General features: G+C 37.8%; 1 protein-coding gene across 1 annotated transcript in view; it reads right to left on the bottom strand.

The window, feature by feature from the left end:
- Window positions 1-27,869, bottom strand: part of PARD3B (par-3 family cell polarity regulator beta) — a 374,909-nt gene that overhangs the window by 152,903 nt on the left and 194,137 nt on the right. Inside the window, exons 15-16 of the mRNA XM_021398013.1 lie at window positions 26,337-26,452; window positions 13,990-14,034 (exon numbers count right to left, since the gene is read on the bottom strand). Coding sequence (XP_021253688.1) covers window positions 13,990-14,034; window positions 26,337-26,452 — 161 coding nt within the window. The remainder of the gene's footprint in view (window positions 1-13,989; window positions 14,035-26,336; window positions 26,453-27,869) is intronic.

Below are 27,869 nucleotides of genomic sequence, written 5' to 3' on the forward strand. Positions count from 1 at the left end.
GAACTGGAAGATGTATTTATCCCTGGGATTTTTCTTTGGATGTATTTGGTCTTCTAATATAAACTCACATTGTGAATAATTCTTTGTAGCTGTTTTGTGATGTGCATTTCACTAGTAAGTACTGATTTGGCAAAATTTACTGCTGCAGGTAATGCTCATTCTTTTTGGTATCTTTAAAATTAAAACTGGTGGGTTTGTTTGTTTTTAGAAAAGAAACTCTAGAAGCTTTGATCAAAACACTGTCTTTTTTTTTCCCTCAGAAGTCAGCATCTGGGCAGATAATGAAACAATAAAAATAGAAGCATCTGAATAACTGTACTATATTGGATTTCTCTTTTATAATGTTTCTGTTTGCCAACAGCAGTATTGCAACTGGTATCTGAAAAAAAAACAAACACACAACCCTTTTTTGAATATAGAAATTTATGACAACTGTAGATAGGAAAAAAAGTTGTAATTACAGAAAAAAAATACCCACAAAAAAAAATCAATGCCAGATCCTCTGTTCTGGTCCTATGGCACCACTCTCACAGCACGTAGAGACTTGAAAACTGCCACTGCAAGTTAACTGAGGCTTTTGTTTGCAGCCTTTGGAAGTAAAACCAACCTTCACTGATGGATGCAAGCGTCTGGCACTGAGTTCTAGCTCTGTCTGTCCTTCACTTTACCAGATCCTGACAGCAGCACAAGAGAGGAATTGAACCTTGTGCAAGCTTTCAATAAAACAGTTAGGGTCCCACTGCTGACAGTTATTATTCTGAGTTATAATTCTGAAATTGGGCAAATTGCAGAGTTAGCATCTGCCTCTCCCCACTGAACTCTCTGCTTTGCTCCACACCTGCTAGTCACACGTGAACAGAATGTTTCCTTCCTACTCTATTCAGTCTGTCAATGCACCAAGTGAGCAACACGAGAACAGGAAAGAGGTAGATGGTCTCCCAAAGAAACAACCAATACTGAAACAGGCTGTGTGAACAACTGTCCCCAGGACCTGACCAACCACTATCTGCCTACTCTCCTGGCCATGCAGGACAAGGAGAACCACAAGCAAAACAGGAGGCAGAAGGCTCTGCAGGGATCACTGCCAGCATGGACAGAACTCTGTGCTAAGTCTGCCGATGTACTTGAAAATCTGGAGGTCATGCTTCCAGGTCACAGATTTGCTCCCACACAGATGCCCAACCCACAGTCTTCTTTTAGACATAAGAACCAGCTTGAAGAGGAAGGAAGAACTAAAATGAGAATTTTTACAACATAAAGTGAAAACAGGAACAGTGGGAATTACATACCGAATAACCTTACCGTAGCCACCAAACTATGGAGAAAAATCAGCTTTTATGTTTCTGAAAAAGAACACCAAACATACATAAATAAGTTTGGTCTCAAGTTCAAGAACTGGGTGGGAAAAACCAATCCTAACAGAACTGCACACCCAAGTGAATGATTCCTTCAGAACCAAATAACTAGATCAACAATGAGCTGATGTGTTTATGACTTGTTCTGGATAAAGCCCTCAATGCTAACTTTGTTCTGAGCACTGGATTAGATACTTCCTGAGTCTTCAGTCTCTATATGAATTCTATGACATTTGCTGCTAACACTAAGCAGGGAGTCACTGGTAATACAGAAAAGGATGGGCATATGAATTGATACATAACTGACAATGAGAGAAGCAAAATCAGAACAGGTTAAAAACAAGGATGCTCTCTTTGGCACAATAAAATTAATTTCTGATCTAGCTGAGCCTCCTCAGTAAGTGAATATATGAAACAAGACACTATGCTGTGACAACCAAGGTTACTCCACTACAAAGAAAGAACACCTATGACATGCAGATCTGATCATCTTTGTTCAAGGAAGAAGATTTCAAAGTGAAACAGTTACAAGGAAGAGGTACCAAGTGATGTGTTTAACAGACAAAATTAACACTAATGAGAAAACTCATCTAGTAAGACATTAGGCAGAAAAGTAAGGCAAACAGAGGCATACTTTCAAAGGGCAGCATAGTGCCATTGCTTGAGATAGGAGGAAAGTACCTGCTGGTAGTTGATTGTAATTCAAGAAAACACTTTCTACTCCTCTATGAAATGGCTTCCATTTGGGCTGCCACTGGTATATACAGCAAAAAACTCTCCTTCTCTTATGTCAGAAAAAAACATTCCAGTAGGGCACTAAATCAGGAATGATATTCTGGGTACTTACAGAGAGCTGTGCAGGTACTTACCTGTGCTAAGTAGCACAGCTGTACTGAAAGACCCACTAAAAATAACGCCATTTCATAGGACATACAAATAACAATGTAATTCTTTTCTTCAAAGTTAATTTCTGAAGCTTATTGCCATGCACAGCTTTTATTACATTAAGATGTACATTAATAAATAGCATCAGCAACCCATTTTATACAATACAACAGTATTTCAAATGTTATGGAAGGTAAACACTGTATAAGATATTATTCCAGAAGTGGACTGGAATAGAAATACCAATTAGTGGTAGCTACCTTCAAAATTGTTCTAATTGATGATATGGCAACATGACAGAACTTCATAGTGAGAACAGAAATGAGAAGAATCATTATAAGTGAAGAATTCTAAATGCTTCCCTGTCTAGTTTCAAGCTTCAAAAGGGAAGGTAACTAGTGGATACGTGGTATTAGAAAATAAAAATACATTCTCTCACCCCAACACAACATACCTCTATTGTGGAGGTATGTAATTTTTAAACTTTTGGTCAGTTTAAAAATACAAGTAAATGTGTCCCCTACCCCACTTCAGCCAGTAGCTCATTTAATTCAGTGCTCTTCTCGTTACGTCTCATACTCCAAAAATGCAAGTTAGAGGGCCAGATGTATTATCTGGGAAGTTTTCCAAATTCATTAACTCCCTGGCACCAGTGATTTTAGGATACTCCCTGCCAGTACTGAATATTATGCCCTGCAAACCCAGATCCTGAAGGGAAAGGATTAATAAAATGAGGAATTAGGCAGTGGCTGTTGGTCTCTTTGGTCACAAGTCACTGAAAGAACCACAGTATCTGCCAATGCTGATCACAGCCAATTTCTCAGTACCAAGTACTCTGCAGGTCTTCCTAAACATCTGCAGAACATTCAAAACAAAGCTTAAAGAAGCGCAGATACTGCTTGAAGGAATGCAAAACCAGAGAAAGGGCTGGCAGGAAGGCTGCAACTCAAGTTCTAGCTACAGAGAGTGGTAAACATCACCCAGGCACATTACAATTACATCTGTACTTTCTCTTCAGTCACAGAACGTATCATCTGAGGCAACTCATTCTGCCTTCTGAAATGGATGCAATCTTACTGCCAGCAGCTAAAAAGCTGATGACTGAAGAGCCTTCTAAGGCCCTAGCAGCGGAAGAGACCTGATGTATCCACTTCTTGTTTTTAGCTTTCTTTTTAAGGACAAGGAAAGAGGAGTTCCATGAAGAAAAACAACTGAGTAAGTCACGTAGGCACTTTCATGCCACCATCAGAAAGACTCTCTGACTTAAAAGTCAACATACAATAGGTCCCAACAACTTTAAACATTAAATTAGTTTTTCTGGCTGCAGCGCTTTGCCTTGAATAACCACAGTTTGAATAGAAAGCACGCCAAATTTACGAATGCTTTATATTTCCTTGAACTTATCGTTTCTTATTCTTTGATTAATGCCAGCTTTCTTGTTTTACATTCCGCCATCTCCAATCACTTCAAATTTAGTAACAACTCTTACCATTTCCCTGAGCATATTCCATCCAGCGATTCCAAGACCTCCAATTCTAATAATCTCTTCTGCACAATGGCAATGTCTACTATCCTGTGTGGCACTGTGTCCTAACACAGTTATACTACTTCAGCTCTCAGAGAAGTCTTTATTTCTGCATGATGCAGCACTGCACGTATAGAAAAACATTCACCATATTTTCAAGTTCTCCTACCCTCACACTGGCCCCAACTTAGAGCAGAAACTTCCAGCAAATACATTAAATGTGACAGACATGGAAAAGCATCATCAGAACTCAGCAGGGGAATGCACGTCCCAAACACGCGACAACTGATAGCTCATGCCAGCACTGTGCAATTTACGGGAGTACTTCAGCTTGCAACAAATACAGACTTCTGTAGAAATACCTTCACTTCTGCCCACTGCAAGCTGACAAAGACCACAGAAAGATGACCACTTATTTCACATACTATCCAGTCCTACAGCAAATGGACACATTCCTTACAGCTATTAGAAGTCTGCACTTCTATTTAATTTCATACTACCAAAGCATTCTTTTATAGCCTCTTCACCTGCTTCACTGAATTCTGCACAGAGCAATACTCAGCAACGTGGACCAGCAACAGAAATAGCAACTATGTTGTGTAAACATTGAAACACACCTGCAAGTTAATACAGCAATGTGTCCAGAATCCCATCAGGAAAGAAGAAAAAAAGGGTAGAACAAATACAAATGCACAAGCATCTTGGCTGGAAAAACTGTGGTGTGGCGGATTTACTTTATTTTCATTTTCTCCTACACTTTTTTCTCCCTCTTCTGTATCATGCAGCAGCAATAGTGTTGGAGCATGACATTTCCCAGGTCACATTAAACAAAGTTTCTGCCCCTTCCTCTGCTCCTGAACTAAGGAATGTTCCCCAAGGAAGAAAGCTGTTTGCTTTGCAGTCCTTGGATGCCAACAGCTCAGACAGGGTAATGCATAATTCCCATACTGCTAAGATGTGATGGAAAGGAATTAAAGCTTTCACCTCTACTGTTTACTTTTGAAGATTGCAGTTTGGCTATCTGTCAGACCAGGCCTTCTCCTCTGAGAAAAGACCATCATAATTGCCTGGCAGATTTTCCTCTCCAAGTTTACCCGTGCAGAAGAAAGAGTCATTCCTGACACCCAAAATCACTCTCCAGTATCTTGGTCTAATAAACTATATGTGGCAGCATTTTCCCAGCTACGCATTCACCAGAGAACTCTGTACAGTTCCAAACTGCTGGAACTCGTTTCATTTCATGGTGGTCAAACTGAAATATCTGTCTTTGGTACCCTTTCCCAAGCACAAGCTTCCTTCAAAGAGAAGGCCAAGTTTCAAGACTTTTTAGGTAGATGTATATTCACTTTAGTCCTTAAAATGGGGACATGGAAAGGACTTCTGCTGTTTAAAACAGGGTTGTTTTTACCACTTCTGTAGTACAGATTATTCATGTTTGCTGGGTGATACAGTGAAATAAAAGCTTCCACTGAACCTATGCTTTTACAGTGTCATTTTTTCTCTGGTTCTGCAGCTTTCTGTGATCAATCGGATGACCATATCCAGTTCCCATGGTTCTTAAGGAAAACTGTCCCTCTTTTTCTCCAAGCTGCTTTCTCACACTGTTCTGGCTCTTATGAAAGCCTTTCCCTGCATGTCAAATTCAGCTGTTCCTGGGACTGCTCAATCCCCTCTCACTCCTCAGGGCAAGACCAGATGCAGAGCATAGCAGCCTGAACACAGCTAGAAGATAGCCACAGCTTTTTAACCAACTAACAGCACACAGGCAAACATGCACAAAACATAGTTTAACTGGCCATTAAACCATTTTCTCAACATATATAAAGAAAATTCACTTTCAGTTTAGTCTTCAGGACAAGAAATAGATTCAAGCTTGCTCCTCCACTTCCATTCTTTCAGCACAAAGACATCTCTGAAGAACTGCAAGTTTTCTTTCACTCTTGCTTTTTCTCTCAGATGTGCCTCTCTACCACCTCCCACCCCAGTCAACTTCCTTCAGCTCAGGCTGATCCCACGATCAAAACCAGGCAGTTACAAAAAACATTTTTCTCCAGAGCTCCCTTTTTCCTGCTCCCTTGGTTAAACCAGGAGAACACTATTCTTTTCTGCAGAATTATTTTTTCTGCTAGGTTAGCTCCCTACAACAGCTCATCATGGAACCACAAGAGGAATAACGCTCGCACAGGGGAGAAAAGGGGCAGAAACACATGGCCAGGCATTTATGAATACAACAGTATCATGGGACTCCTCATCTGGAGACAGGAAAATATTAAATCAACTATGTTATGTTATAAAACCTGTTTTACAGGCTCTTGGCTTTGTAATCTTGCTGCAGTTGTTCTATGCTCAGCCCTGCTCTAGACTCTAAATCTTGTACAAGAATACTGGGGGGAACAGGTTTCTCCTGCAAGTTTGCTCTTTTTCTCAAGAGCTCAGATCTATTCACCTTCACGACTGCAGCTCAGAGATCAACAGGACACTCTGCCATAACTTAACACAATGCAGACTGAGAGTCCTTAGCAGAACACACAGACAATTCATAAAATTTAAGTGAATTAAGGATTTAACAGAAGATTCTTGAAATTCAAGGATGAAACAGCAGAGATGCTCTTCATTTTTCAGAGGTTTATTGTCTTTTTTTTTTTTTACTGCTCTCCCGCCACTGAGAAAGTAGTTGTATCCATGGCAAGTAAAAGACTACCCCTTTTTTCTTCTTTTTGTTTTTAAAAAAATCAACGTAAATTTGGCATTTGAATTTGATAAGAGTATGGTTAGACATGGCAGATCTAATAGCTGGCTGCCTCCAAAAGGCACAGTTCCCATGTCCATCCTCTTGCAGTTTCCCTTCTGCCAGCATGAAAGCTTGTCTCTCAACAGAGTCGGTGAAGGAGATAAGCCTAGCACTACTCACTTCCCTCTTTCCTGTGTTATTTTTTTGGCTGGTTTATTACTCTCAACAGCTAAGATATGGGACTTGAATAAAAGAAATAATGTGAACTATGCACCTGAAGATGGTGGGAAGGTGACTAAGCATGCCTCTTTCAGCAGCAGCAAGTTCTTATATTAACACTAACATCAAACTCCACCCTCACGCAAGGGATTTTTTTAATCAACAGCTGACTTTCTCAGGACCTAACATAAAAGGGGTCAGAATGATCATCATCACACAGCTAATAAAGTCTTCAAAAACAAACAGAAAAAAGTCAAAAGAAGAGCTACAGATGGTGAGTTACTGGAGGCACAAAATGACTCCTCTCAGAGTAAAAGTGATAGCTTGTTTCCTTCCATAGAAGAGACCCACGCAGCTTGGCTGTCCGTGAGAGCTGTTCATGAGAGCCACACATGCCTGGCAGGCAAGAGGGACTGTACTGACTGCCAGCCTGGCACTCAGAAAGCATCTTCACAAACTGCTCTTCATTCACATTCAATGATACAACAAGTTCTGTTAATTTGAAATAACTGAAGCACAGGAACTTGTAAGTGTTCAGCCTTCCTTTTCCTGAGTTAACAAAAAATCCAACTTTGCACACTGGAGTACATGCCACATGACAGTACAAAAAAAGAGATAGCTTCATTAGTGTCATTCTTAATAGCTTCTTAAAAATTGGTATCTGGAACGTCCAGTTTGAGCTTCTCTTGCTTGATCAGAAAATATTAGAACTTTACAAGAATTCTAATTTTGTTTCCAGCTTGCTTCAGTGTGCTTTCTTATCTCTGACAAGCTAAAATACATGAAGTTCTAACTGACAAATGAAAGTTTTTCCAACAAAACATTTATACTTAACACTTAGCACTCTAAATACTAGATGAAAAAGAATATATTCCTCAAAACTACTTTTTAAGAATCAGCTTATGAAAGTTGGAGGCTCAGGATTTATTCTTGCAGATCTCTCAACTGTTTTTGAACATGAGGAGATGAAAATACTATGCAGCGCTGTAGTTCAATATTGAGCTGTCCTCCCCACAGGCTTGGTCACAGCATAGTTTTGGTTCTCGTACAAAACTGCTAGACCGTGTAAAGGTAGTGTTAAACGAGGCCCATCACCACTCCCAGCTCCAACCAACATGGCTTACAACTCTCCATAGCATCAAAATCATTATAAATATTAAAAATAAATAAATATGTAGGTTGCTCAAAAAGTAATGCATTCTATTTGTTTCCATGGAAACCACAACTTATACAAAGAGCACAATGACACTACTTGAAAGGGCAAATTCTAAGATACAAAACACTGTTTTTCAACAGTCAGCAGGATCAGCTATGCATTTCCACCACTGATGAACAAGAGCCTGCATGCTGTGCTTGCAGAAATCTGCACCAGTGGAGGTGACCCACTGTTTCACAGCTTCTATGATGACGTCGTTACTAGCAAAATGTTGCCCACACAGTCCAACTTTCACTGTGCTCACATTCTCTGATCTCCAGAAACATTCAGCAAACACTGATGAATGTCAGAGGGTGCCATATTTTCCACATGGAGGAATCCAGTGACACACCTTTGCTCCATACACACTTTCATGTCAGATGCCATTGTGTCAGACTGCCCCTCTGTTGCCATCTGTCACACACAACAAAATCTAACAGAATACTCGTGGGAAGGTTCAGCCTCTACTACCAGACCACCAACATCCATCTCTGACATTGTGAGCCAACAAAATAGAAAAGGAGGCATTAGTTTCAGATCCGCCCTTGTACTTGAAAAATAAAGTCCACTACAAAAAGGGTAGTAAAGCCATACTGGCATAGAGTACTAAGTAAATTATGTATCATCCTGGTTTCATTAGACAAGCTATGATTCAAGAGAAGACAAAAAAACAAAAACAAAAACCCAACAAAAATCAACAAAGATGAGTAGGCAGAAACTGAATGAAAGCTAGGCATTTTAACTTCTAGATTATAAATCCTCCTATCTCACAACTGCATAATAGATTCAGTGTAACATACTTAACTTTAGATCTTATCAACCAGAAGTATGGAAGAAAATATTAACTCTGCAAGTGATCTGCAGAAAAAGGGAATCTTATTTTTTGTTTCTTGGCTGCATGAGTCAATGCAGATTCTGATGACAGCAATCTCTTTGGAAATCCATGGGCCAAAGGAATGTTTTGCCTGGAGAAGCATAATTGAAGTTAATAATAAATAGAAAAGAATCATACAAGAAAAGAAGTCCAAAATAAAGGTAAAAGAATGAAAATCTTCTGAAAATATTTCCATCAATAGACTATAAAGCTTAACACAACATTTGAAGGTTCATATCCTAGAGGAACACGATGCTGGTAACACAGTGTACTGCACCATCACAAAAAGATGCACTGGTATTGCTCAGGTGTACTGCAGTCTGCAAAGCAGGCAATTCCTCCTTCACACGTGCAAGAATGACTGACACAGCCACATGTTATGCTTTTATTATGAAAGAAAAATGAATCAAGGTAGAATCAGCCCTTTTCTCCTCTTTCAAATGCAAAGACAAGTGTCAGATTCTATATGCCACAAGCTTTCAGTTAGGTGGTAGCAAGTTCCATGTTTGGACACGTACTTCACTTGCATAGGCCAGGCAGCCCAGCCATTTACGAGTCTTTTTGACTGCAATGGAGATAGATCTAGTTACTATATAAATTCTTATGAATTCAGAACTAAACCCAATGCCCCTTTGAAAAGTTCGTCTTCAATGCCATGGACAGCCGTGAAAGGCTTGTTTACCAAATTATCAATCTGGAAAGAGGAGAGGAGAATACTATTTCCTTAGACACCACTTCGACACAACTGCATCACCTGGAAATCAAAAGCAAAACAGAAGCCAAACTTTCTACAATGGCACTGGTTCCATTCTATCCAAACATGCCCATGGACATCCACTAAGCTTTCTGCAGCCACTTCTGTCCCTTCCACTAGCACTCAGCAAAATCCTTGGCTAAAAAAAGCACTTTGTGCAACATAAGCATGCATAAACCACTGGATTTTGCTAGCGTTCCACTAGCTCAACCTCTGCCTGATCCCTCCAATTTAAAAAGGAAACTTCTCCAGTTTTGCCTTCCCTTCTAAGCCTGAACTCAGATTGCAGCAATAAGCTTTGCCTAGCACTTATTCATGCTTTCACCAGAACAATCTTCAACTGTCCAATGTGCCTGCACCAAGCCATATCCTCTACCTCTGAAAAATGGAGTTCTTCGAATGAAAAGAATGTTATGCTTGTATTTGCAAACTTTCCAGTTACCAGACATACCTAGGGTTATAACAAAGTAATGACCTACAGTATAGAGGTGTTATAACAGCTCTTCTACTCTTATGAACTACTTCCTAAAAATGGTACTTGTGTTGGAATACACCAGGTGCAGCGTCCAGAAACAACTTGCAGCTATCCTCAGAAAACAGTTGGGGATCATCCTGCTCCATTCAACTTTAAAGACAAAGGGAAAATTTATTTTCACTTGTACTGGTGCAACCTCAGTGCTGCATAAAGTTATTTAATTTACCAATGCAACGTTGGCAGATGCAGAGATGCACCAAGACCTTTAACCCACTTCATAAGCAAACTCCAGCCCCCAAATGAAACCCATTTTAACAACTCAGTTAATCCATGTGAAGCAGTACAGATTGGAATCTAACAGAGCTGTTGACACATAGCTGTGTGACCTTGTAGGATAGAACTATATATTCATCTCCTCAAACCTTCTTTCCCAGAACTGCTGATCCTACCCAAGGTTGAACCACAACCATGTAATTACAGTGGCAGCAAAATGTAAAATAACGGGCATTTTTTGACAAAATGCATCCTTCAAATTACCCCAGTGGACCCTTTCCTACTTGGGTAGGTACCCCTTGCCACACAGCATTAATATAAAGTAGCCAAAGACTCAGATTGGTAACAGAGCTGCCCTACATCACTCAGTAGTGCCAGCAACAATCCATAGCCCAGTGTTACGTCCCTTGCATAGCAACCAGCAAGAAAATAAGATCTGTAACTCATCTTGTCTCAGAACTGTCTCCAAACATAATCCAAGCCAAAAGCATGGTCTAGTGACATTAAAATAAAAATAGGAAAGCTTTTTTGCCCATTTTGCTAATTAATATGTCAGAGCTCATAAAGAAAGACTCATCAGCTTTTCTCCAGCACTGCATCATCTGAAAGAGCTGTGTCAGCAGAGACCTCAGCAGACAGTCAATACATATTAAAAGTGTTCTAAGCAATAAATCAGAACAAAAAAAAAAATTTGGAAGGAAAAAAAACATAGCAGCAAAGAATTCAGTATTCACTTTTTGTATTCGATATAAATCAGGTTATACGTGTTGTAAAAACAATCCTGCCATTCCCTAGCTGTCCTGTAACTACTTTTCTAAAATGCTAAAGAAATCATGAAAAATTGAGCTCATATTCACTGATTTTTCATCTTCGTGAATTTGCTCTGCTCCAACATAGAGGACCCACTTGTCTGCCTCTCATTCTCATTTGTTGGAGTGGCATTTAAGGAACACAGTCTTGCCTTTGCTAGGCACAGGGAAGACTGCAGTGGAAAAAAGTCCTCCTTACAGAATTTAGGAAGAGAGTATATCTTGCACACACACACTTTGCCCCAAAGGACAAAGTAGGCCACATCAACACAGCATTCCAGTGCTTGTGCAATGGTATTGTGGAAAGCATTTGCAACAACACTAACACCCGTAAGCTTTGCAGGAGTCTTCCTCCTCTGAAAGGAGAGGCCAGCTATGGAAACCAGAATTCACTGAAGCATTTCTATTGCATTTCTGTGAAGGTGAAATACAAGAATGATTCTCCAGCCATCTTCTAATACAACATGTTTACAAGTTCAGGGTGTGTCTAGACATGCTTCTAAAATCAGATCTATTTTTTAAGGAGAAGAATATGGAACAGCTGTTTGTGGGTGCAATATATAAAAAGACAGGAAGATGGGGCTGCACAACACATCCTTTTCTTGTTCTTCTGCTAAGTTGTGGTAACACTGTATGAAATTAATATAAACTCCTGAGCTCAGTAACATGTAACATGCAAGAGATTCAGTAGGTAAAGCAAAAGCTGGGACTAAATGCCTCAAGGGCCACTGCCTCAGAAGGAACAGAAAGGATATTTCCCTAGAGAGAATTACTCATCTGTGTATTTCATAGAACAAGTCATGTTGAAGGAGAGAAGGGATAATTGCATTGATTGTCAGTAGGTGATAATTAATTCTGTAGAGAAATATGTTTAATTTCCTGAAGTCTAGAATGGGATGGAAACTCTTCTTTATGTAATGAGAAATTAAGTGTTTTGCTCCCAGGACTAGAAGCTGCAATATCTCCCTCAGAGCTTTCTTTAAAAAGGTGCCTACAGGAAGGCAGGGCAATGAAAGATGTTAAGAGTTCTGCAATGCAATGGAATGCCAGAAACATACGTACATGATATAAATTCCAAAAATCAAATAGTAAAAAGGTAGACAGAACTCCATGCTCTTGAACAAACCTTTAATGGAACCATAAGAAAGCTGAAAGTGCAGCTTGATTTCTTTTCATGAAGGGATAGGAAATGGAACATGAAGGGGGAAAATAACGTTTCAACAGTATTTGAAGAATATTTAAAGTGAACAGAACCAAGAAAATAATTTACACTCTGTTCTTCTCAGAAGTAGCTAGTTCTTTTTATTCTAAAGGAGGAAAAGAAAAAGAGATACAGACAAGACAATCTGTGGGAAGTTTTGGCTCTTAGTTGATCTGCTGACCACTAAGATCTTAGCCTATTGAAAAAAAATAATAACTACGTGGAAGAGGTCCATGGAAGGTAAGGAAAGCAAACAAGACAAAAGTCAGTAAGTATGGATCCCCTTTTTGTATAAAATTCTTAGGTGTCTTCAAACAGAACAAATTTGAAAGCCACTGTTTTCAATAATATGGAGAAGCATGCAGAAGAAAGATCAAATGCTGCTAAAAATGGTATAAAAATAAATCTGTAATAACTGACTGACAAAGATTTCTGATCTCACAAGGTTTCCTTTCAATATTCTCTGACAGCAGTAAATTCTGGTGATCTTTGGAATACTGCATGATATTGCGTGATTGTAGTAACTTTTCTGCATAGGAAAAAAAAACTGAGGGCAACACTCTTTGCCTCTCCTACTTGACAAGATCCTTTCTTTGAAGCTTTCACATTCCCAAAACAAAAAGTTGAAAGATTTTTTTCTTCACAGGAGTGATAATGTTACAAGACATATGAACTAGCTCTTTATTCAGAAAGAGAATCCAAGAGGCTCACAGACTTAGGAAAGAAGCCAAAAGAATGTAAAAAGAATTTGTCGACTTTAAGTTCAGGAAAAGGTCTTCAGATAAGGAAAATCCATACCAGAGAACTACAAGATAACAAAACCAAAGGAGGACACTCAGTTGTACAGGGAAGGAATACCATAAACAACCAGGAATCTCATAGCTGACCTTCCTTCGCATGAATTCAGCTTTTTAGTTCTGTCAAAGGGATGGAAAAAGGCAACGTGCAATCATGCAGCAAAGGGGCAGCCAGAAACTTCACAGCTTCCTAACATTAAAAGAGATCACCGAATAACTTGAGTTTTCTAGGAAGTTTTCAAGGTTTCTAATGTCAGCTTACCCATACCTTGTGAAAAATTACGATCTTACAGCATTTCCTTAGAAGTTCTTATATTATAAGAACTGCAAGTTGTATAGTACCCTGGTGTGGTTTGTGCAAATTGTTCAATATGTAGGAACAGTAATGACAACATTATGGACTAATTATTTTTTTCCTTTTTTTATTACAACGGCCAGAGAAGTTTTAAAAACAGAAATTTCTACTGCATAAGCACGATGGAAGAAAAAACTCTGACATTCTTTTTTTGAACTGTATGGTTTTTTTTGTGTTATCTTCAATAATTCTGGTAGTGGAAGTGGAACTCAGAGCAAGTAGAAAAAGAAAAACTTATGTTTTTCAAAGTTTCTATTGTTCAAGCCACTACACAACATGCAAATCCTCATTTTCTTCAGTTTCCAACAACTATATTGAAAAAAGAGATACATCTCTTCCTGCAAATGACTCAGCTACATATGCCGCTTGGCAAAGAACAATACCTAATTCATCGTTGCACAAGCCAGAGTTAGGGAATACAAAGTAATGCCTTATTTTGCAACCTATTTAGGCACAACAGTAGCTGTAGGTTGACTTCAATTACCGGCCATACTACTTACAGGTTGCTGGCTCTTCCTCCAAAATAGAAGAAACAGTTTACCTGATTTGCGTCCGGACAAGGAACCAACTTTGCTTTCATCTGCCACTGTAGATATAAAAGAAAAGACACAAAGATCAGGAACTTATTTAAATTTACACACCTTCAAAGCACTGTCAAATTATTTCAGACGCACAGCAGCCTAAATCTTTAGATTATAATCATTTGTAAAAATTCTTTTTTTTTTCCCCCCACCCTAATCCACCTGGGGTGCTTCAAAGTTCAAATACCTGAATCAAAGCTCACTGAAACCAGTAAAAGGACTACCAACAGTCCTTGTGGGTTACAGATCAGCACCCCAGCACTTACACACTCAAAACTGAGTTGTCAGAAGAGCAATTGCATTTGTAAATTACTCATTTTGCCAGACAAATTACAGGGCATAGGAGAGTTGTAACATTTTCAGATCAAAGACCTCAACTGGTAAAAAGAATCCAGATGTGGAAACCTTCTCATGTAGAAGACATCTCTCTGACTCATAGGACCCTCTGCAGACAATGGGGTCTCCAAAAAGATTATCTTCCTGAAGGCTTGTGCTTTTTTCATGCTATGATTTACTTTTCAGTTAATCATACCTGTGTAGAATTTCACAACATCTTATAAAGACAGATGTTTACAGCAATAACAGTTTGCAGACAGACTAGAGGAGGAACAATTTCTGAATGTAACAAAAATTGTCATTTCTACTGTACTTCAGTTTGTTATCACATATCTCATGAAAATAATTAAAACACTGTCCCAGAGGGCTGACTGGAAGAACCAATCACTATTTCTTAAAATGAATTCTATGCAACGAAATGGTGCTAATGTAATGTTAGGGATGATAAAAACAAGCACAGGAAATGAATGTTAGGCTTCAAAGCTTATCCTTCACTCTGTCTGCCCAAGCACTCCCTTATATTATATCTTAAAATGTGATTTCTTTATATGATATAATAAATTGTCAAGTCATACTCAAACCACTATAAATGCGAACTTACACATTCGTTATATAGCGTTCACCATTAAAAGTTTGCACATGGGGTTATCTGCAACAGTACAGGAAGATATCATTTTCTTCCCAGGGAAAAGCTTTGCAGCAGTTATTGACATTTAGCAGCTATTACCAGGAAAATAATCATAGAAAATGTTCTCTTACACTGCCCTCCCCATCTCACTTTTAGGAAAGGTTTCTACCCAAAAACCAGCACCAGATTCAGGACTGGAATCACAAATCAACACCTGACTGTTGTATGTCAGCTCCACTCCTCTAAGCCAATTGTCAAACATTTCCCATTGCTAAAATTAACATCGTTAAATGATGTTGTGAGATGCAGATGCAAATAAAGTAAGACTAACAACTGTTTGCAGAGTTAGGCGGCGATGCTGAAAGGCAAAACAGTGAGAGTAGTCAAAATTAAAGGTGGTTCTGTACTCCTAATCCTTTAACTTTTCGTCTAAGTTTTTCTAGTCCCCAGAAATGATGGTAACTATTCACCTTCTTCTTAAGCAGTTTAGCTGATCCTACAACTCAAAATGACCAGACTAGGACTTTCTATAAGGTCAGTTATAATTCTTTTTCATCCTCTCTCCCCCAAAATTTACCTCTGAGGAGAACATTACCATGCAAAACTTTTGTCCTAAAGGCTAATGCTTTGGCAAATTATATGATTGCATTAAAAGAAGGGATTATAACAGAAAGTGATACGCAACTTTAATTATAGCAGTCACTAATGGCAATCACTGTAATAAATGATAGTTACTTGGGGTAGGCTATGTTACACTACATAGGAGCTTGAAAAATAATAGATCCCAAGGTTCACAGCGTTTCTTAAAACCATGCTGATGCCTGGCTCTGCCTGAAACTAAGTTTGGTTATTAAAAGGGGTGAAACCATATGAATTAATCATACTTAACAGACCAGCTTCACATGCAAAAATTAGATTTTAATGCTGGAGGGAAAGAAGAAAGAATAACATGATTAGGAAATGAAAAATAATCCTACCAGAAAACAAGGTTAGCATTATGCATTTAAACACACACACACAAACTGGGGGGCAGAAAAATTAAAGATTGATATCAGTTTGTGCACAATGTCTGCCTTTCCATGAGTCACTTTTCACTTCATGAGGTATTAAGCCCAGGCAGTAACTTGGAGTGTGTCCACCTCTCATCAGAACGGAGTGGCACAGACATGTCTGCTGTTCGAGAATTCCACTCATTATCATCCCTTTTCCTTAGGGAACAAACAGAAGATGACAGAAAAGAAGGAAAAGCTAATGGGAGATAAACACTCATTTCCTTCAACTACTTTATGCATGCATAAGTTGAAATTTTGTAACTGGAGATTTTATTTAGTAAGTATGTAAGATGTCTTGTTCCCCAAAACAGTATTTTCGAGTACTATTTTGCATGATGTTCAAACTAGATGAAATTGGTCAGTTACAACATAAGTAATATTTATCTGGCTGTTCTTCTTGGCTATGAAAAAAAGTAAGAGCTAAATAGAAATTTATTTTTTAAGTTCACACTAGTGTTGGTTTATCTTTGTAGAAAGGCACCTAAAAGATTTTAAAGAGGCAAAATATACTATCTCCTCTCAACACTCAAGTAAAAAAAAATATTTTCTCATTGCAACATCAGAAAGAAATTGCATTGCAACTAACTATGAAAAATTTCAGCTCAAGAGGATCATGTTCAGGAATGCTCAGTGTCTGACTGGCGCGTATCAGGGAGACATTTACAACAAAATTTGAACTGCAACTATTTTTATGGGAACACTCTAAACACTACGTATTCTTGAGCTAGAATTGTTGCACATAATACGTTAAAAAATATCTGGGAAAGATCAGTGCAAGGAAGTATATACACTCACAAAGAAGAAAATGCTCCTTAACTGGTAAATCGAACACTTTACATTTTGAAATGTCCCTGAACTCTAAGGGATGTTAGTTTATGAAGTTATCAGTGTTTGGGAGCATAAAACATGTGAGCTCATTTAAACCCAGCTTCTACAATTTAGGAGCTGCACTGTCATCACAGAAGCCAGTTACACACTCATTGCCAGTACTTCAATTACTAAAATGAAAGTGATTGAAGTTCTACAGCTATTTAAGAAAAGCATGTACATCTGGGGGACCAGCAAGACTGCAGGTTATATATAATAGAATATTACTAAGACGAGCATGCCAACAACCAAAACAAAAGGTTAAAAACCAAACAAACTGTAAGTCGGGAATAATCATTTGTATTAGAATTTCCTAGGGTAATTCTCCAGAAGGCTGTTTCGCTTTAAGAAAGCAGGCAGTATTGTTTAGCAGCAGTAAAAGCAACCACAAAGCATCCATATCCTCCTGTATAATCTTTTGGTTGCCGTTTCTGTGCCCCACTAAAGATAACCAATGTAACCATTTTATTTCAATTGCATGATTATCAATGGTTTAGTACACAACAAATCTTATGTGCTGCCTGAAAAAGAGGGCTGTATTTAGATGCAAACAAGTTGAAAGGTTAAACGACTTCCAAACTATTGTTTAGGGAAGCACAAAGAAATGCTGCAGCCAGCTGTGATAATAGATTTTCTTCCTTTTTCCCAGTACAATCTTTGTACAATTGTGCTATTTATCCCCAAAACAAGGAGTCACTGCTATTCACAAGATGCAGAGTAACACTCTTCAACTCAGTATCTTTTTTGAATGATTTGCCACATTGCCCTTAGCTACTTAAATCCTCTAATGAGTGGAAGTTAACTTGCCTTTCTAAAATTTCTGTTGGACAAACGAGTGCTTTTGAAAACCAACTGTAGTTCTGCACTCAGAAAAGAAGCAAACAAGGACTAAAACTACAATAAATGGGAAATCAGAAGAGTGCCTAAAAAGAATTTCCTGGAGAACAAATTTCCATTATCAGTTGGTTGGAAGCCCAATACAAAATTTCTTACAGTTAATTAACAATGGCCGTATTCCCAAATCACACACACAAATGGCGCTTCTGTGCTTTTTAGAATCTGCCAGTTTCTACGGTCTAAACAACATTAGAAAAATAAAGAAAGGTGACAAATTGGTCACTGTTTTTTTCCAGTGGACTGTATCCATACCCAGCCCTTTCAGCATAATGAAGGCACTGCATCATCAATTAATTTTAGTCAATGATAGTGCCAATGACATAATTCTCCTGCCATATTTATTTCCTTGGTAAAGTGTTTCCCCTTCTAGGAGTGGCATAAATTACTCACAGAGAATGTGTCAAATGCTGGCTCACAACCATCACTTAGAAAATGCTGTTGGCTGTTCTGGGCTTTCACTGTAGTTCTGTGTACAAAGACCACAGGCTTTTATACTAATATCTACTGGACCGATAAACTGAGCATGTAAGGAAGGATAAACTTGCATACTTTTAAAATCTTTTCCTTCAGCAGTTTCCTCTACTCTCTCCTAGTGACGGTGAAACTTTACAGAACTTTACAGAGCCTCCCCCATCCGTCCTGCAGGCCCCCTTTCAGTACTGGAAGGCTGCCTGGTCTCCCTGGAGACAAACAATTCCAACTCTTTCAGCTTATCCTTGTAGTAGAGGTGCTCCAGCCCTCTGAGCATCCTCATGGCCTCCTCTGGACCTGCTCTAAGAGGTCACTGCCTCTCTTGTGCTGGGGGCCCCACAGCTGGATTCAGGCAACTAATGAGAGTGGAGCAGAAGGGAAGAAATCACCCCTTGATCTGCTGGCCAAGTTTTTTTTTTTTTTTTATGTATCCACTAGTACCCCAAGTCCGTCTCTGCAGGGCTGCTCTCAACCTGTCACTCAGTCTGTACTGATATGTGGAATTGCCCCAACCTCAGTGCACAACCTTGCAACTTGGTCTTGGTGAACTTCATGAGTTTTCCATGGGCTCACTTCTCAAGTCTGTCCAGGTCTCTCCGGACGTTATTCCTTTCCTCTAGAGTGTCAGCTGCATCTCTCAGCTTGGTGACATCCACAGACTCGCTCAGGGTGCACTCAACATGATCTGTGTTATCAGTGAAAATATTAGACAGCGCTTGTTCCAGTGAGGAACTCTGATGGACACTACCCATTTCTGGTCTCCACCTGGTACGTCAGCGCACAGAAAAGTACAAATGTCTAAGCTTGCTCTCTCTAGTATGTGTTAAGAACCAACAGTACAGTTGATGCTGAACACTAGACACATTTATCTTCAAATGGAATTTTTTCTATTTTCAGAAAATAGTGTTGTTTTACAATTTCACTGTAGCATGATACAAATTCATTCACTTTCTTCCAGAAGCACAAGAACCCCTAATTCTTGAAGGTTACACTACTAATTGAGGCCAACACTGCTTCTTTTACACTGCTGTTGTCCTCTCTAATCTCTTCTCACCTCTGTTCAAGTGAAACTGTACAGGGTTGAAACTGATCCAGCTCCCCCACTACACTTCTTCCACACATCATTAACACTTCTTCCACACTCCTAGGGTTAAACCACAAATTCCTTATCTAATCTGTCATTCACTTGTTGAGATCATTGACAGGGAACAGATTTAAAATAAAGTGTTCTTAAATCTGACTTGAAAATATGACTTCATTATTATCTGTACTTTCTTTCTCATAGTAACTAAACACTAACTTAATTGCTGTTTTCTCCCCCTATCATTTCAATCATGCAAGTGCCTTAAAAGATCAACCTACTTCAAACTGAGACTAAAGTTCTGTAAGAAACTACCACCTCAACCACATTACCATTTTCTCAGCTCTAACTCCATCAGTACATCTGACGTTCCCAGTCAGCTCCACAGCAAACTTTCTTGAATCGTAAGAGGTTTCTACAAAACCAGTCAAAAAAAACTTAATATTTCAACTTGTCCACACATATCCTTACACCACAATCCACCTTCCCCTCAAATGCATCAACACAGATTTGGTGCTGAACAGAGTAAGAGAAGTGACCTTGCTGAAAGTCTTTCTTATCATATAGAATAAAATACTCTCATTTTCAATTGGCCTTACAGTGTCCTTATTACTTAATAACTTTTTGTTTAATTTCCTACTTGGAGATTTCAGAAGCTGAAATTAGAAAGTTATATAAACTAAGAAAACTATGTCATGTTCGTTTCTAAAAATTTATTCTACAAAGTAGTCTGAGAAAATTTGTATCTATTCTAATCTCAGAAAATATGTCTCTGGCAGTACTATAAAGCTGTTCATGACATGAGCTAGAAAAACTTTCAAATTTCTGGCCCTTGATCCCAAAGACAATCACAGCCATACACATCATTGGTTTTCCTAAACGTATGACATTCTCATTTCTGAAAAGTCCTTCTCTTCAAGAGATGATTGTTAAATTATCACTATAACCCAATAACACTGAAAAGCCTACTCAAATTCTGACCCATCTTTTCAACAGTGATGTTCCTATGAACCTAGATAACTTCTAAATGCAGTTTTAAAGTTGGTTCCATACACACAACCTGGTTAAAAAAAAAACATAGATTTTAAATAGCAAAGCACTTTTGGGGACCTCCAAATATTCTTTCAGTTGCATGAGAATCAAATCATTGCTTTAACCAATAAGCAATCTGCTTGGCTCTCATTTGGTCACCTCCTGAGATATTTATTACAATATCCAAATTTGCAATCAGAATAAGGATAACCTGTTTGGAGCCAGTCACAAAGATAACAGCATCAATTGCATTTCCCACATCCTTCTAGAAGCATCAATTTATCTTTATTTTGAGGTGTTCTAAAAGCATGAACTGTTATCTAATTCATCCCTACATAAAAAAAGAAATGAGCATATACTTAAATAATGGCTTTAAGGCAGAATACTCCATACCTCATATCTTGCATATTCACTTAATAATTATTCTTAAATACATAAATGAAGCTGGCTGACATCTTCAATAAATATGCTCGAAGGTCAAATTCTGTTTTAGCAAATAATATTTCACTCACATTTAAAATAAAGTATATTTTCACTTCTTCAGGCTTTAGAACTTAATCAGTTAAGACCAATGGGTTTTTGCTCTTTATGGAGAAAGTAAGAGAGAGTACCTTGGGATAGTGGTCATGGGTCATTATACCAACATTCTTAAATATAGAGCTACAAAGCACTTTGCCTGAATTGACACACAACAATATTGCTATACACTCATATGATTCAATTTCATGCTGCTTCAGGTTAAAACAAGCCACACTTCCTTGTTTTTGAATACAATTCCCATGGCTACAGTTATATTTCTGCATAGCCTAAATAATTCCTGTGCATAAAGATTTATGGAAAATAAAAGCGCTGGAGATAAAGAAAACATTCTTCCCTTTCTTTTTCTCTTCTTTCTTTCTTTTAATACAACACAATAAAATCCATATTGTTCTTCTGTCTCCTTTGTAATATAGTTAAAAGAAAGAAAAAACACTATTGAAAATGAATTCTGATGAACTGTTACACAGAAGTTACTTTCTAGAAAAGCATGCTAATGTGTGGGAAAATCTGTGTGTATAGAAGGAAAGGGAAAATGATCCTTCCAATGACTTGTATAGAAGACACTGATTTCTTCATTTTCATCTGCCATTAAATAACAATTTTAAAAAGTACCACTTATTCTTGAAGTGGGAAGGCACAATACCAAATTTATTTCTAGCATTTCTGAATTTGTTTCAGAAATGGTTTTTAACACGATACTATAAGCACAAATCCAGACTTGGCAAGTAGTCCAAATCTAATCAGAACAAGCAAGCAATCCAAGTCAGACACTGGCTGGTCTGCACAAATTCTTGAAATCGTGGTAAAAGGACACTTCTTTTCCTTGCTAATACATTCAAGCACCATCATCCATAAGAAATTATGCAACCAAATGGACATTTCAAGTGCTATAATTAATAAAAGGGAATGTGTGGCGATGCTCTTTTGTCATCAGTTCAAAATAAAAGTAGACAAGGCAAAGAAAAAGTATACTGTAGGACACAGGATATGAACTCTACCAGTAACCCAGAAAGTACTGTCATTATCTTAACATAGCAGCAGGGAAGTACATTAGGACTTATAGCTGAGATAAAACTATTCTGTATCCTAGCATTCTGAATGAAGCAGTAAATTTTAAGAAGCCTTTGACCACCGCCTCAATGACGTGATCAGGTCACACTGCAAACATTTCAGCTGCCCTCATACACCTGGTACGAAGACATCTATACATATTAGGCAGAATTTTCTGCTTGTCCAAGCAAAACTGAAGAAAACACCCCACGACCACTATAGCTGCTTATTTGTACTTTTAAAAAAAAGATATTCTACAGCAGTATCTCACACGTACTACTGATTTTTCTTTAAGTGTATTCAAGCAAAAACTGACTCACCTACAGTTAAATGGAGACCATCAAATACACCATCTCCAGACACTGCCATTTTTTATTCATGCCAGTTCATACAACTCATGGCACACACATGAGCCCTGCCGGAGCAATCAAATGGCAGTGGTTCATGTCTCCTGCTCCTGTCCAGCTGTCCAATCAACAACACATAAACATACCATCAGTCAACAAACTAAACCATTTCTTCCTACTAACAATTAACTTACAGCTTTCTCTGCACATGCCATATCCTTCTAATTGCAAGATTTGATAACGTGGAATGATGATGCTATGTGTTAACAGTACTGCACACTTTTACATTGCCTCTCTTTATTTCCTGATATTCTTCACTGAGGGTATTAATTTACAATTACAGTGATTATGATTTTGCAAACAAATATGACTGGAAAACAGATAAAGGACTCAAAAGTTTCTGGGCCTTAAATATGAAGGACTGCTCCATAAGTAATCCTCCTATTTTACAGTGTTGGCCCATGACGACAGAGGCGGCTGTTGGTGTTATGGCAGTAGACACTGAACCTTCCCACCAGTATTCCATTACATTTTGTTGTGGTTTGACAGTTGTCAGCAGAAGGGCAGTCTGATACAATGGCATCTGACACGGAAGTGCATATAAAGCAAAGGTGTGCCACTGAATTCCTCCATGTGGAAAAAATGGCACTCGCTGACATTCGTCAGTGTCTGGTAAACATTTCTGGAGAGCAAACAGAGCATGTGAGCACAGTGAGGTGGTGGGTGGTGCTTTTCAGCAGTGGTGACAGTGATGCAAAAGACAAGCCATGTTCCAGACAGCCATACAGATTTTTACAAATGTGACATGCAGGCTCTTGTTCAGTGCTGGCAAAAATGCATAGCTAACGGTGATGACTACGTTGAAAAATAGCATTTTGTAGCTCAGAATTTGCTCTGTCAAATAATGTCATTGTGCTCTTTGAATCTGTTGTAGTTTCCATGGAAATAAATAGGAGGCATTACTTTTGGAGTGATCAACGTATATAGAAAAGATGAACATCAGGTTCATCATGAAATCCATGCCATTTTCATCTCATAACTATGCAATTGATGTATTATAAACATATTCCAAGGTACAGTGCAATGATTTCCAAGTGAATAGCAGTACAGATTTCACATTTATACTCTAAATTACGTTAATTCTGTTGTAAAGAGATTACGATGTTGCTTTTGTCTAAAGATATCCCAGTGATTTCTGGACCTTACGTCTTCAAGGACTGACAGGCTATGTCTTTCCACATCTGTGGTGACATCCAGTTTAGAGACAATTTGGTTTAAAAGGAAAGAAACTGCACTTAAGTCACATTTTGTGAAGTCTCAAAGCTTTCCTTCTAGAGTTTATTTCTGTTATTTTTCTATTCATCATATTATTTATTTTGGAAAGGAATAGCAAAACTTTAGAACAGAAGGAGACAGCATCACACGACAACCGGAAAAAGAGGGCCCAGTGGTTATACTTTCAGACAGCAAAAACATCCTTTGTTCCCAAATCTCCTACAAAGTTTCTTTGTGGTACCAACCAGTCATTCTCACAACCTGCAACTCTGGGTCTGAAAGATAAAGACAGCAGCACTTCCCACCCTTTTTTTTGTGCTGGCAAGCATCACAGTGAAATCAATAACAGGTACTCAGCAGCACGCTGGGATGAGAAGTTACTATGGGTGACGACTGCAGTAAAATAATATGAGAAATATAAAAGTAAGCTAATAACTTCATTCTCCAAATATACACTTTGGAGTGAACATTAAGCGAATGCTCTATTTGGAAGCAAAGTTTTAGGTACCAAATTCCTGAAATTTTAGTTGCGTTAGTAGTGTTTATATTGCAGTTATTTAACTCAGATTTCTCTTCCCTTCCCCAGCCAAAAGCTTCTAATTAATTTCTTTTATAAAGTAGAAAACTGAACGCAATGCTTCACTACTTACTAAAGAATGTAAATGGTCCTAGCTTTATTTTTCTACTCAGGTTTCTTTCTCAGGTCTTTTTCCCAGTAAGTAACTAGTAGCCTTACCAAAACGATAAAAATTGAGCACATTTCCTTAATAAAGCAGAAATTAACTTTTTTTTTTTTTTAAAAACAAACAAAATCTTCATGCGTGCCATTGCATCATATTCCTTCCTCCAGCTCTTTAAACAACTGTGTCAAGTTTACCTTCAGAATACACAAGTCTATCATGTCACCATGCACAAGGAGCATAAAACATGAGTGTTTCCCATCAGACTGATCATTATCCCTTTTGGTTTTATTTGCATTTTCAACAACTATCTTCTACAAGCAACAATTATTATTTTATTTTTTTAGACATTAAGGACATCTACACATCCACTTTTATTTTTTAACCACTATGATTTAGTAAATCATGTACATTTTCAAAGCATCACTTGTGCGTACCAAAAGCAGATTGTTCATACTGCTTTGAATCCTACAATATAAACGAACACAGAACTGGAGGAAAGGAAGTGCAAATTACCTGGCAGTTATGAACATGCTCTCAAGCACATTCCCATTGCCTAATATTATATTGCTGCTTACAAGCATTCTTTCATAATGACTTCTGTGGGAGCTGTAAATAAGCCAAAAAAAAAAAAAAAAAAGGCCTTCTGAAGTTGAACATTATTTTGTCTACCTTCCAGAATCACAGAATCATAGGGGCTGGAAAGAACCTCTGGAGATCATCTAGTTCACCTCCCTGCTAAAGCAGGATCCCTACAGTAGGTTGCACAGGAAAGCGTCCAGGTGCTGATTACACAAAATACCTAAAGTAGTCAGGTCTATAAACTCATTTCTTTCTTCAGTATGAGCAGTAACACTAAACATAAAAAAAAAAAATCCATCTAATGCATTCTTCTTTGTCAAAAGGGTGGAACAGAATTGCAAGTGGACACATTTCTGGTCAAGTCATACAGTAACTTTAAAATTGACGTGTTTTTTTTGCCTAAGAAACTCCCCTAAATCATCCTTACCATGTATTAGTAGTTGTTTCAATTTCCTAACACCCCATTACAGAAGCACACACATTTAATGGTACATTAAAATAATACTACAGTATTAAGACAACAAAAATCAACAGTACAAAAACTAAGACCAATTTTGAACATTTCAAGAAAAAAAATACCAATCACAACAGGTGATTCTCAACACAATATAAGAATATATTCATTGTCTATGAAGTCTGATCCAACAAAACACATAAATCCATTGTTAAACACACCCTAATGATAGTTCCCTAAGTTACTCCCTCTACACTTCAGTCTGAAAATGAAAGATAAAGGACTAGTGCCACAAAGAACTAAAAGGCAAAAGGCATGCTTATTTGGTTTCTGATTCTTCACGGCTTAAGAACCTTGCAAATTTTCCCTTGAACTATCATCAAAACATGACACAGTTTTCAACTGCAATAACCCTTCAATTTTTCACTCACAAATGCTTTATCAATATTGAAAGAACCATTTACTTTGTTTCACCCAGCCTGTAAGATTTTCTGTGCAGCTTTGATGGGTAGAGGACCATAACCTTACTACTCTTCAAGCATTTATAAAGATTTACTGCAGCACTTTGATTGCCTGTGTTTGTCATTGTCAATGAAAAATACACAACTTGTTTTAAGAAAGTTAGCCTCTGTCCACAGTAGTTTTGCAATTACTTATATTTTATATGAAAAAAAGCCTCTTATTATTGCTGTTTTGCTATATTTTTTGACACACAAAACTTGTACAGTTATTCTTCCTGCGCACTTTTACAAAGCTCCCTCTTCTCCTCAGCTAACATTTCAATACAATAGATAGAATGGCCCTTAAGAAAAGAGAAATAAACTTTTCTTCAGTTTAATAAAAATGGTACTCGCAATTAGATGCTACAAGACAGAACATTGTCCCTGTCACCGCAGCTTCTCTGCAGAACTCACTCCCTGATGTTTGTGCTTAAGAAACAAAAGCAAGAAACAGAGATGGTGCAGATGTGCTGAGGCTAAAAAGCTGACCTATATGTCACCCCACCCCTTCTTACCCAGATCCATGCTTTTTGAGGCTTTCAGATTAATTGATTCAGACTGCTTGGCTGGTGTCAAAGATCTGAAGTTGATGTGCTGATCTGTTAAATACACTGCTGAATTTATGGTAGGGCTGCAGAAAAAAAGATTATGTAAAATATTTAGGCACCAGCTCAAAACACAAGTGATCTAATTAAAACATGCACACTATACATGTATTTCTTCTTCCAGTTGCTTGCAGTCACTCATTTTAAAATCAGTTATTGATCCTCAAGTTTCCTTTGTGAGACTTAGCACCTCTAGTCACTTGTTTTTCATCGCAAATGCAAATACAAATGTAAATGCTTAGTGATAATTGCTGCTTTTACACAATTCATATTTTATTAAGTAGAAGAAAGCAGGAACATACAAGTACTTTGCGAGGGTGTTTTTCTGTGTGCATATTCTGTTAGTTCCATTTTACCACTGCATTTCCAAATAGTATGCTACAGAAAGCTGGGGAAAATATCACCAGTGTACCCCTTCCAATTCTACTTCATCTCTTAATCTAAAATTGTTTTAAAAGCATACAGCCACCTAACGCTTTAGCAGAGGCTGAAGACTGGCGGTCTTATGGAGGGTGATAATTCTCTGAAGAATCCTAAGATAACATGTATAGTTTTTGTTTTTAAATATTTGAATTTGCATCAAGGCAGACAAATATCTAAACATTTCTAAATTCCACATGAGTGAAACTCAAAGTAACTTTCACCTGTGAAGAGTCAAAGCACCTCACAGAAAGACACCTGAAAAATTCCCCATCTTTTTGCAATAAGAGGTTGTTTTTTTTTACCATAAAATCAAAAACTTCCAAAATTATAAACATTTATTTCTAAACTCTTCAATCAATACAGAAGGTTTTACAGTGTCAAAAATTTTCCTGCATTTTTGTTGTTGTTGTAGTATTTTTGGTTTGCTTGTTTCACCATAATTCATTTTAAGTGAAAACTGCTTGACTTTCCACAGCAATTCAATTTCAACAGAACTTATGATCCAAGTGGAAAACCAATACAACTCTGGGGAAAAAAAGTCAAGGAGGCAGAAAGGGCCTTTAAATACATCATCCTCCTAATCTATCATCATCATTTAAGGGAATGTTTTTGCTCCCAGCTTGTTGAAAAATTAGCAATAGATTCTAGAAAACAACTGCAGCTGGAAATTCAATGGAGATTTCCATTAGTCCAGGTAGAGTTTTATTTGTTTACCATGTCATATCTACATGCCTGGGAGACAAGAAATTCTGAAATCACTATAATGAAATTACTATTAGTATAAAGAAGAATATGAGGTATCCATAAAAAAAATATATATGTACTCCCTGAAACTATCTGCAGTTGGTCATTTAAAGATTGGTTTGTAACCACATCGATAAACACAAGGACAAAAGTACAGCTAAGACTTTGTTGAAAGGTATGTTCTCCTCTTTTCATTAACATAAAATAGTCACATGACTATCTCAAATGTAAATACACACAAAGTGAGTAAGCTGTGTTCAATGCTGAGTTTTTCCA

This window comes from Numida meleagris, chromosome 5 (assembly GCF_002078875.1).
Source record: "Numida meleagris isolate 19003 breed g44 Domestic line chromosome 5, NumMel1.0, whole genome shotgun sequence".
NCBI classification, from domain to species: Eukaryota; Metazoa; Chordata; class Aves; order Galliformes; family Numididae; genus Numida; species Numida meleagris.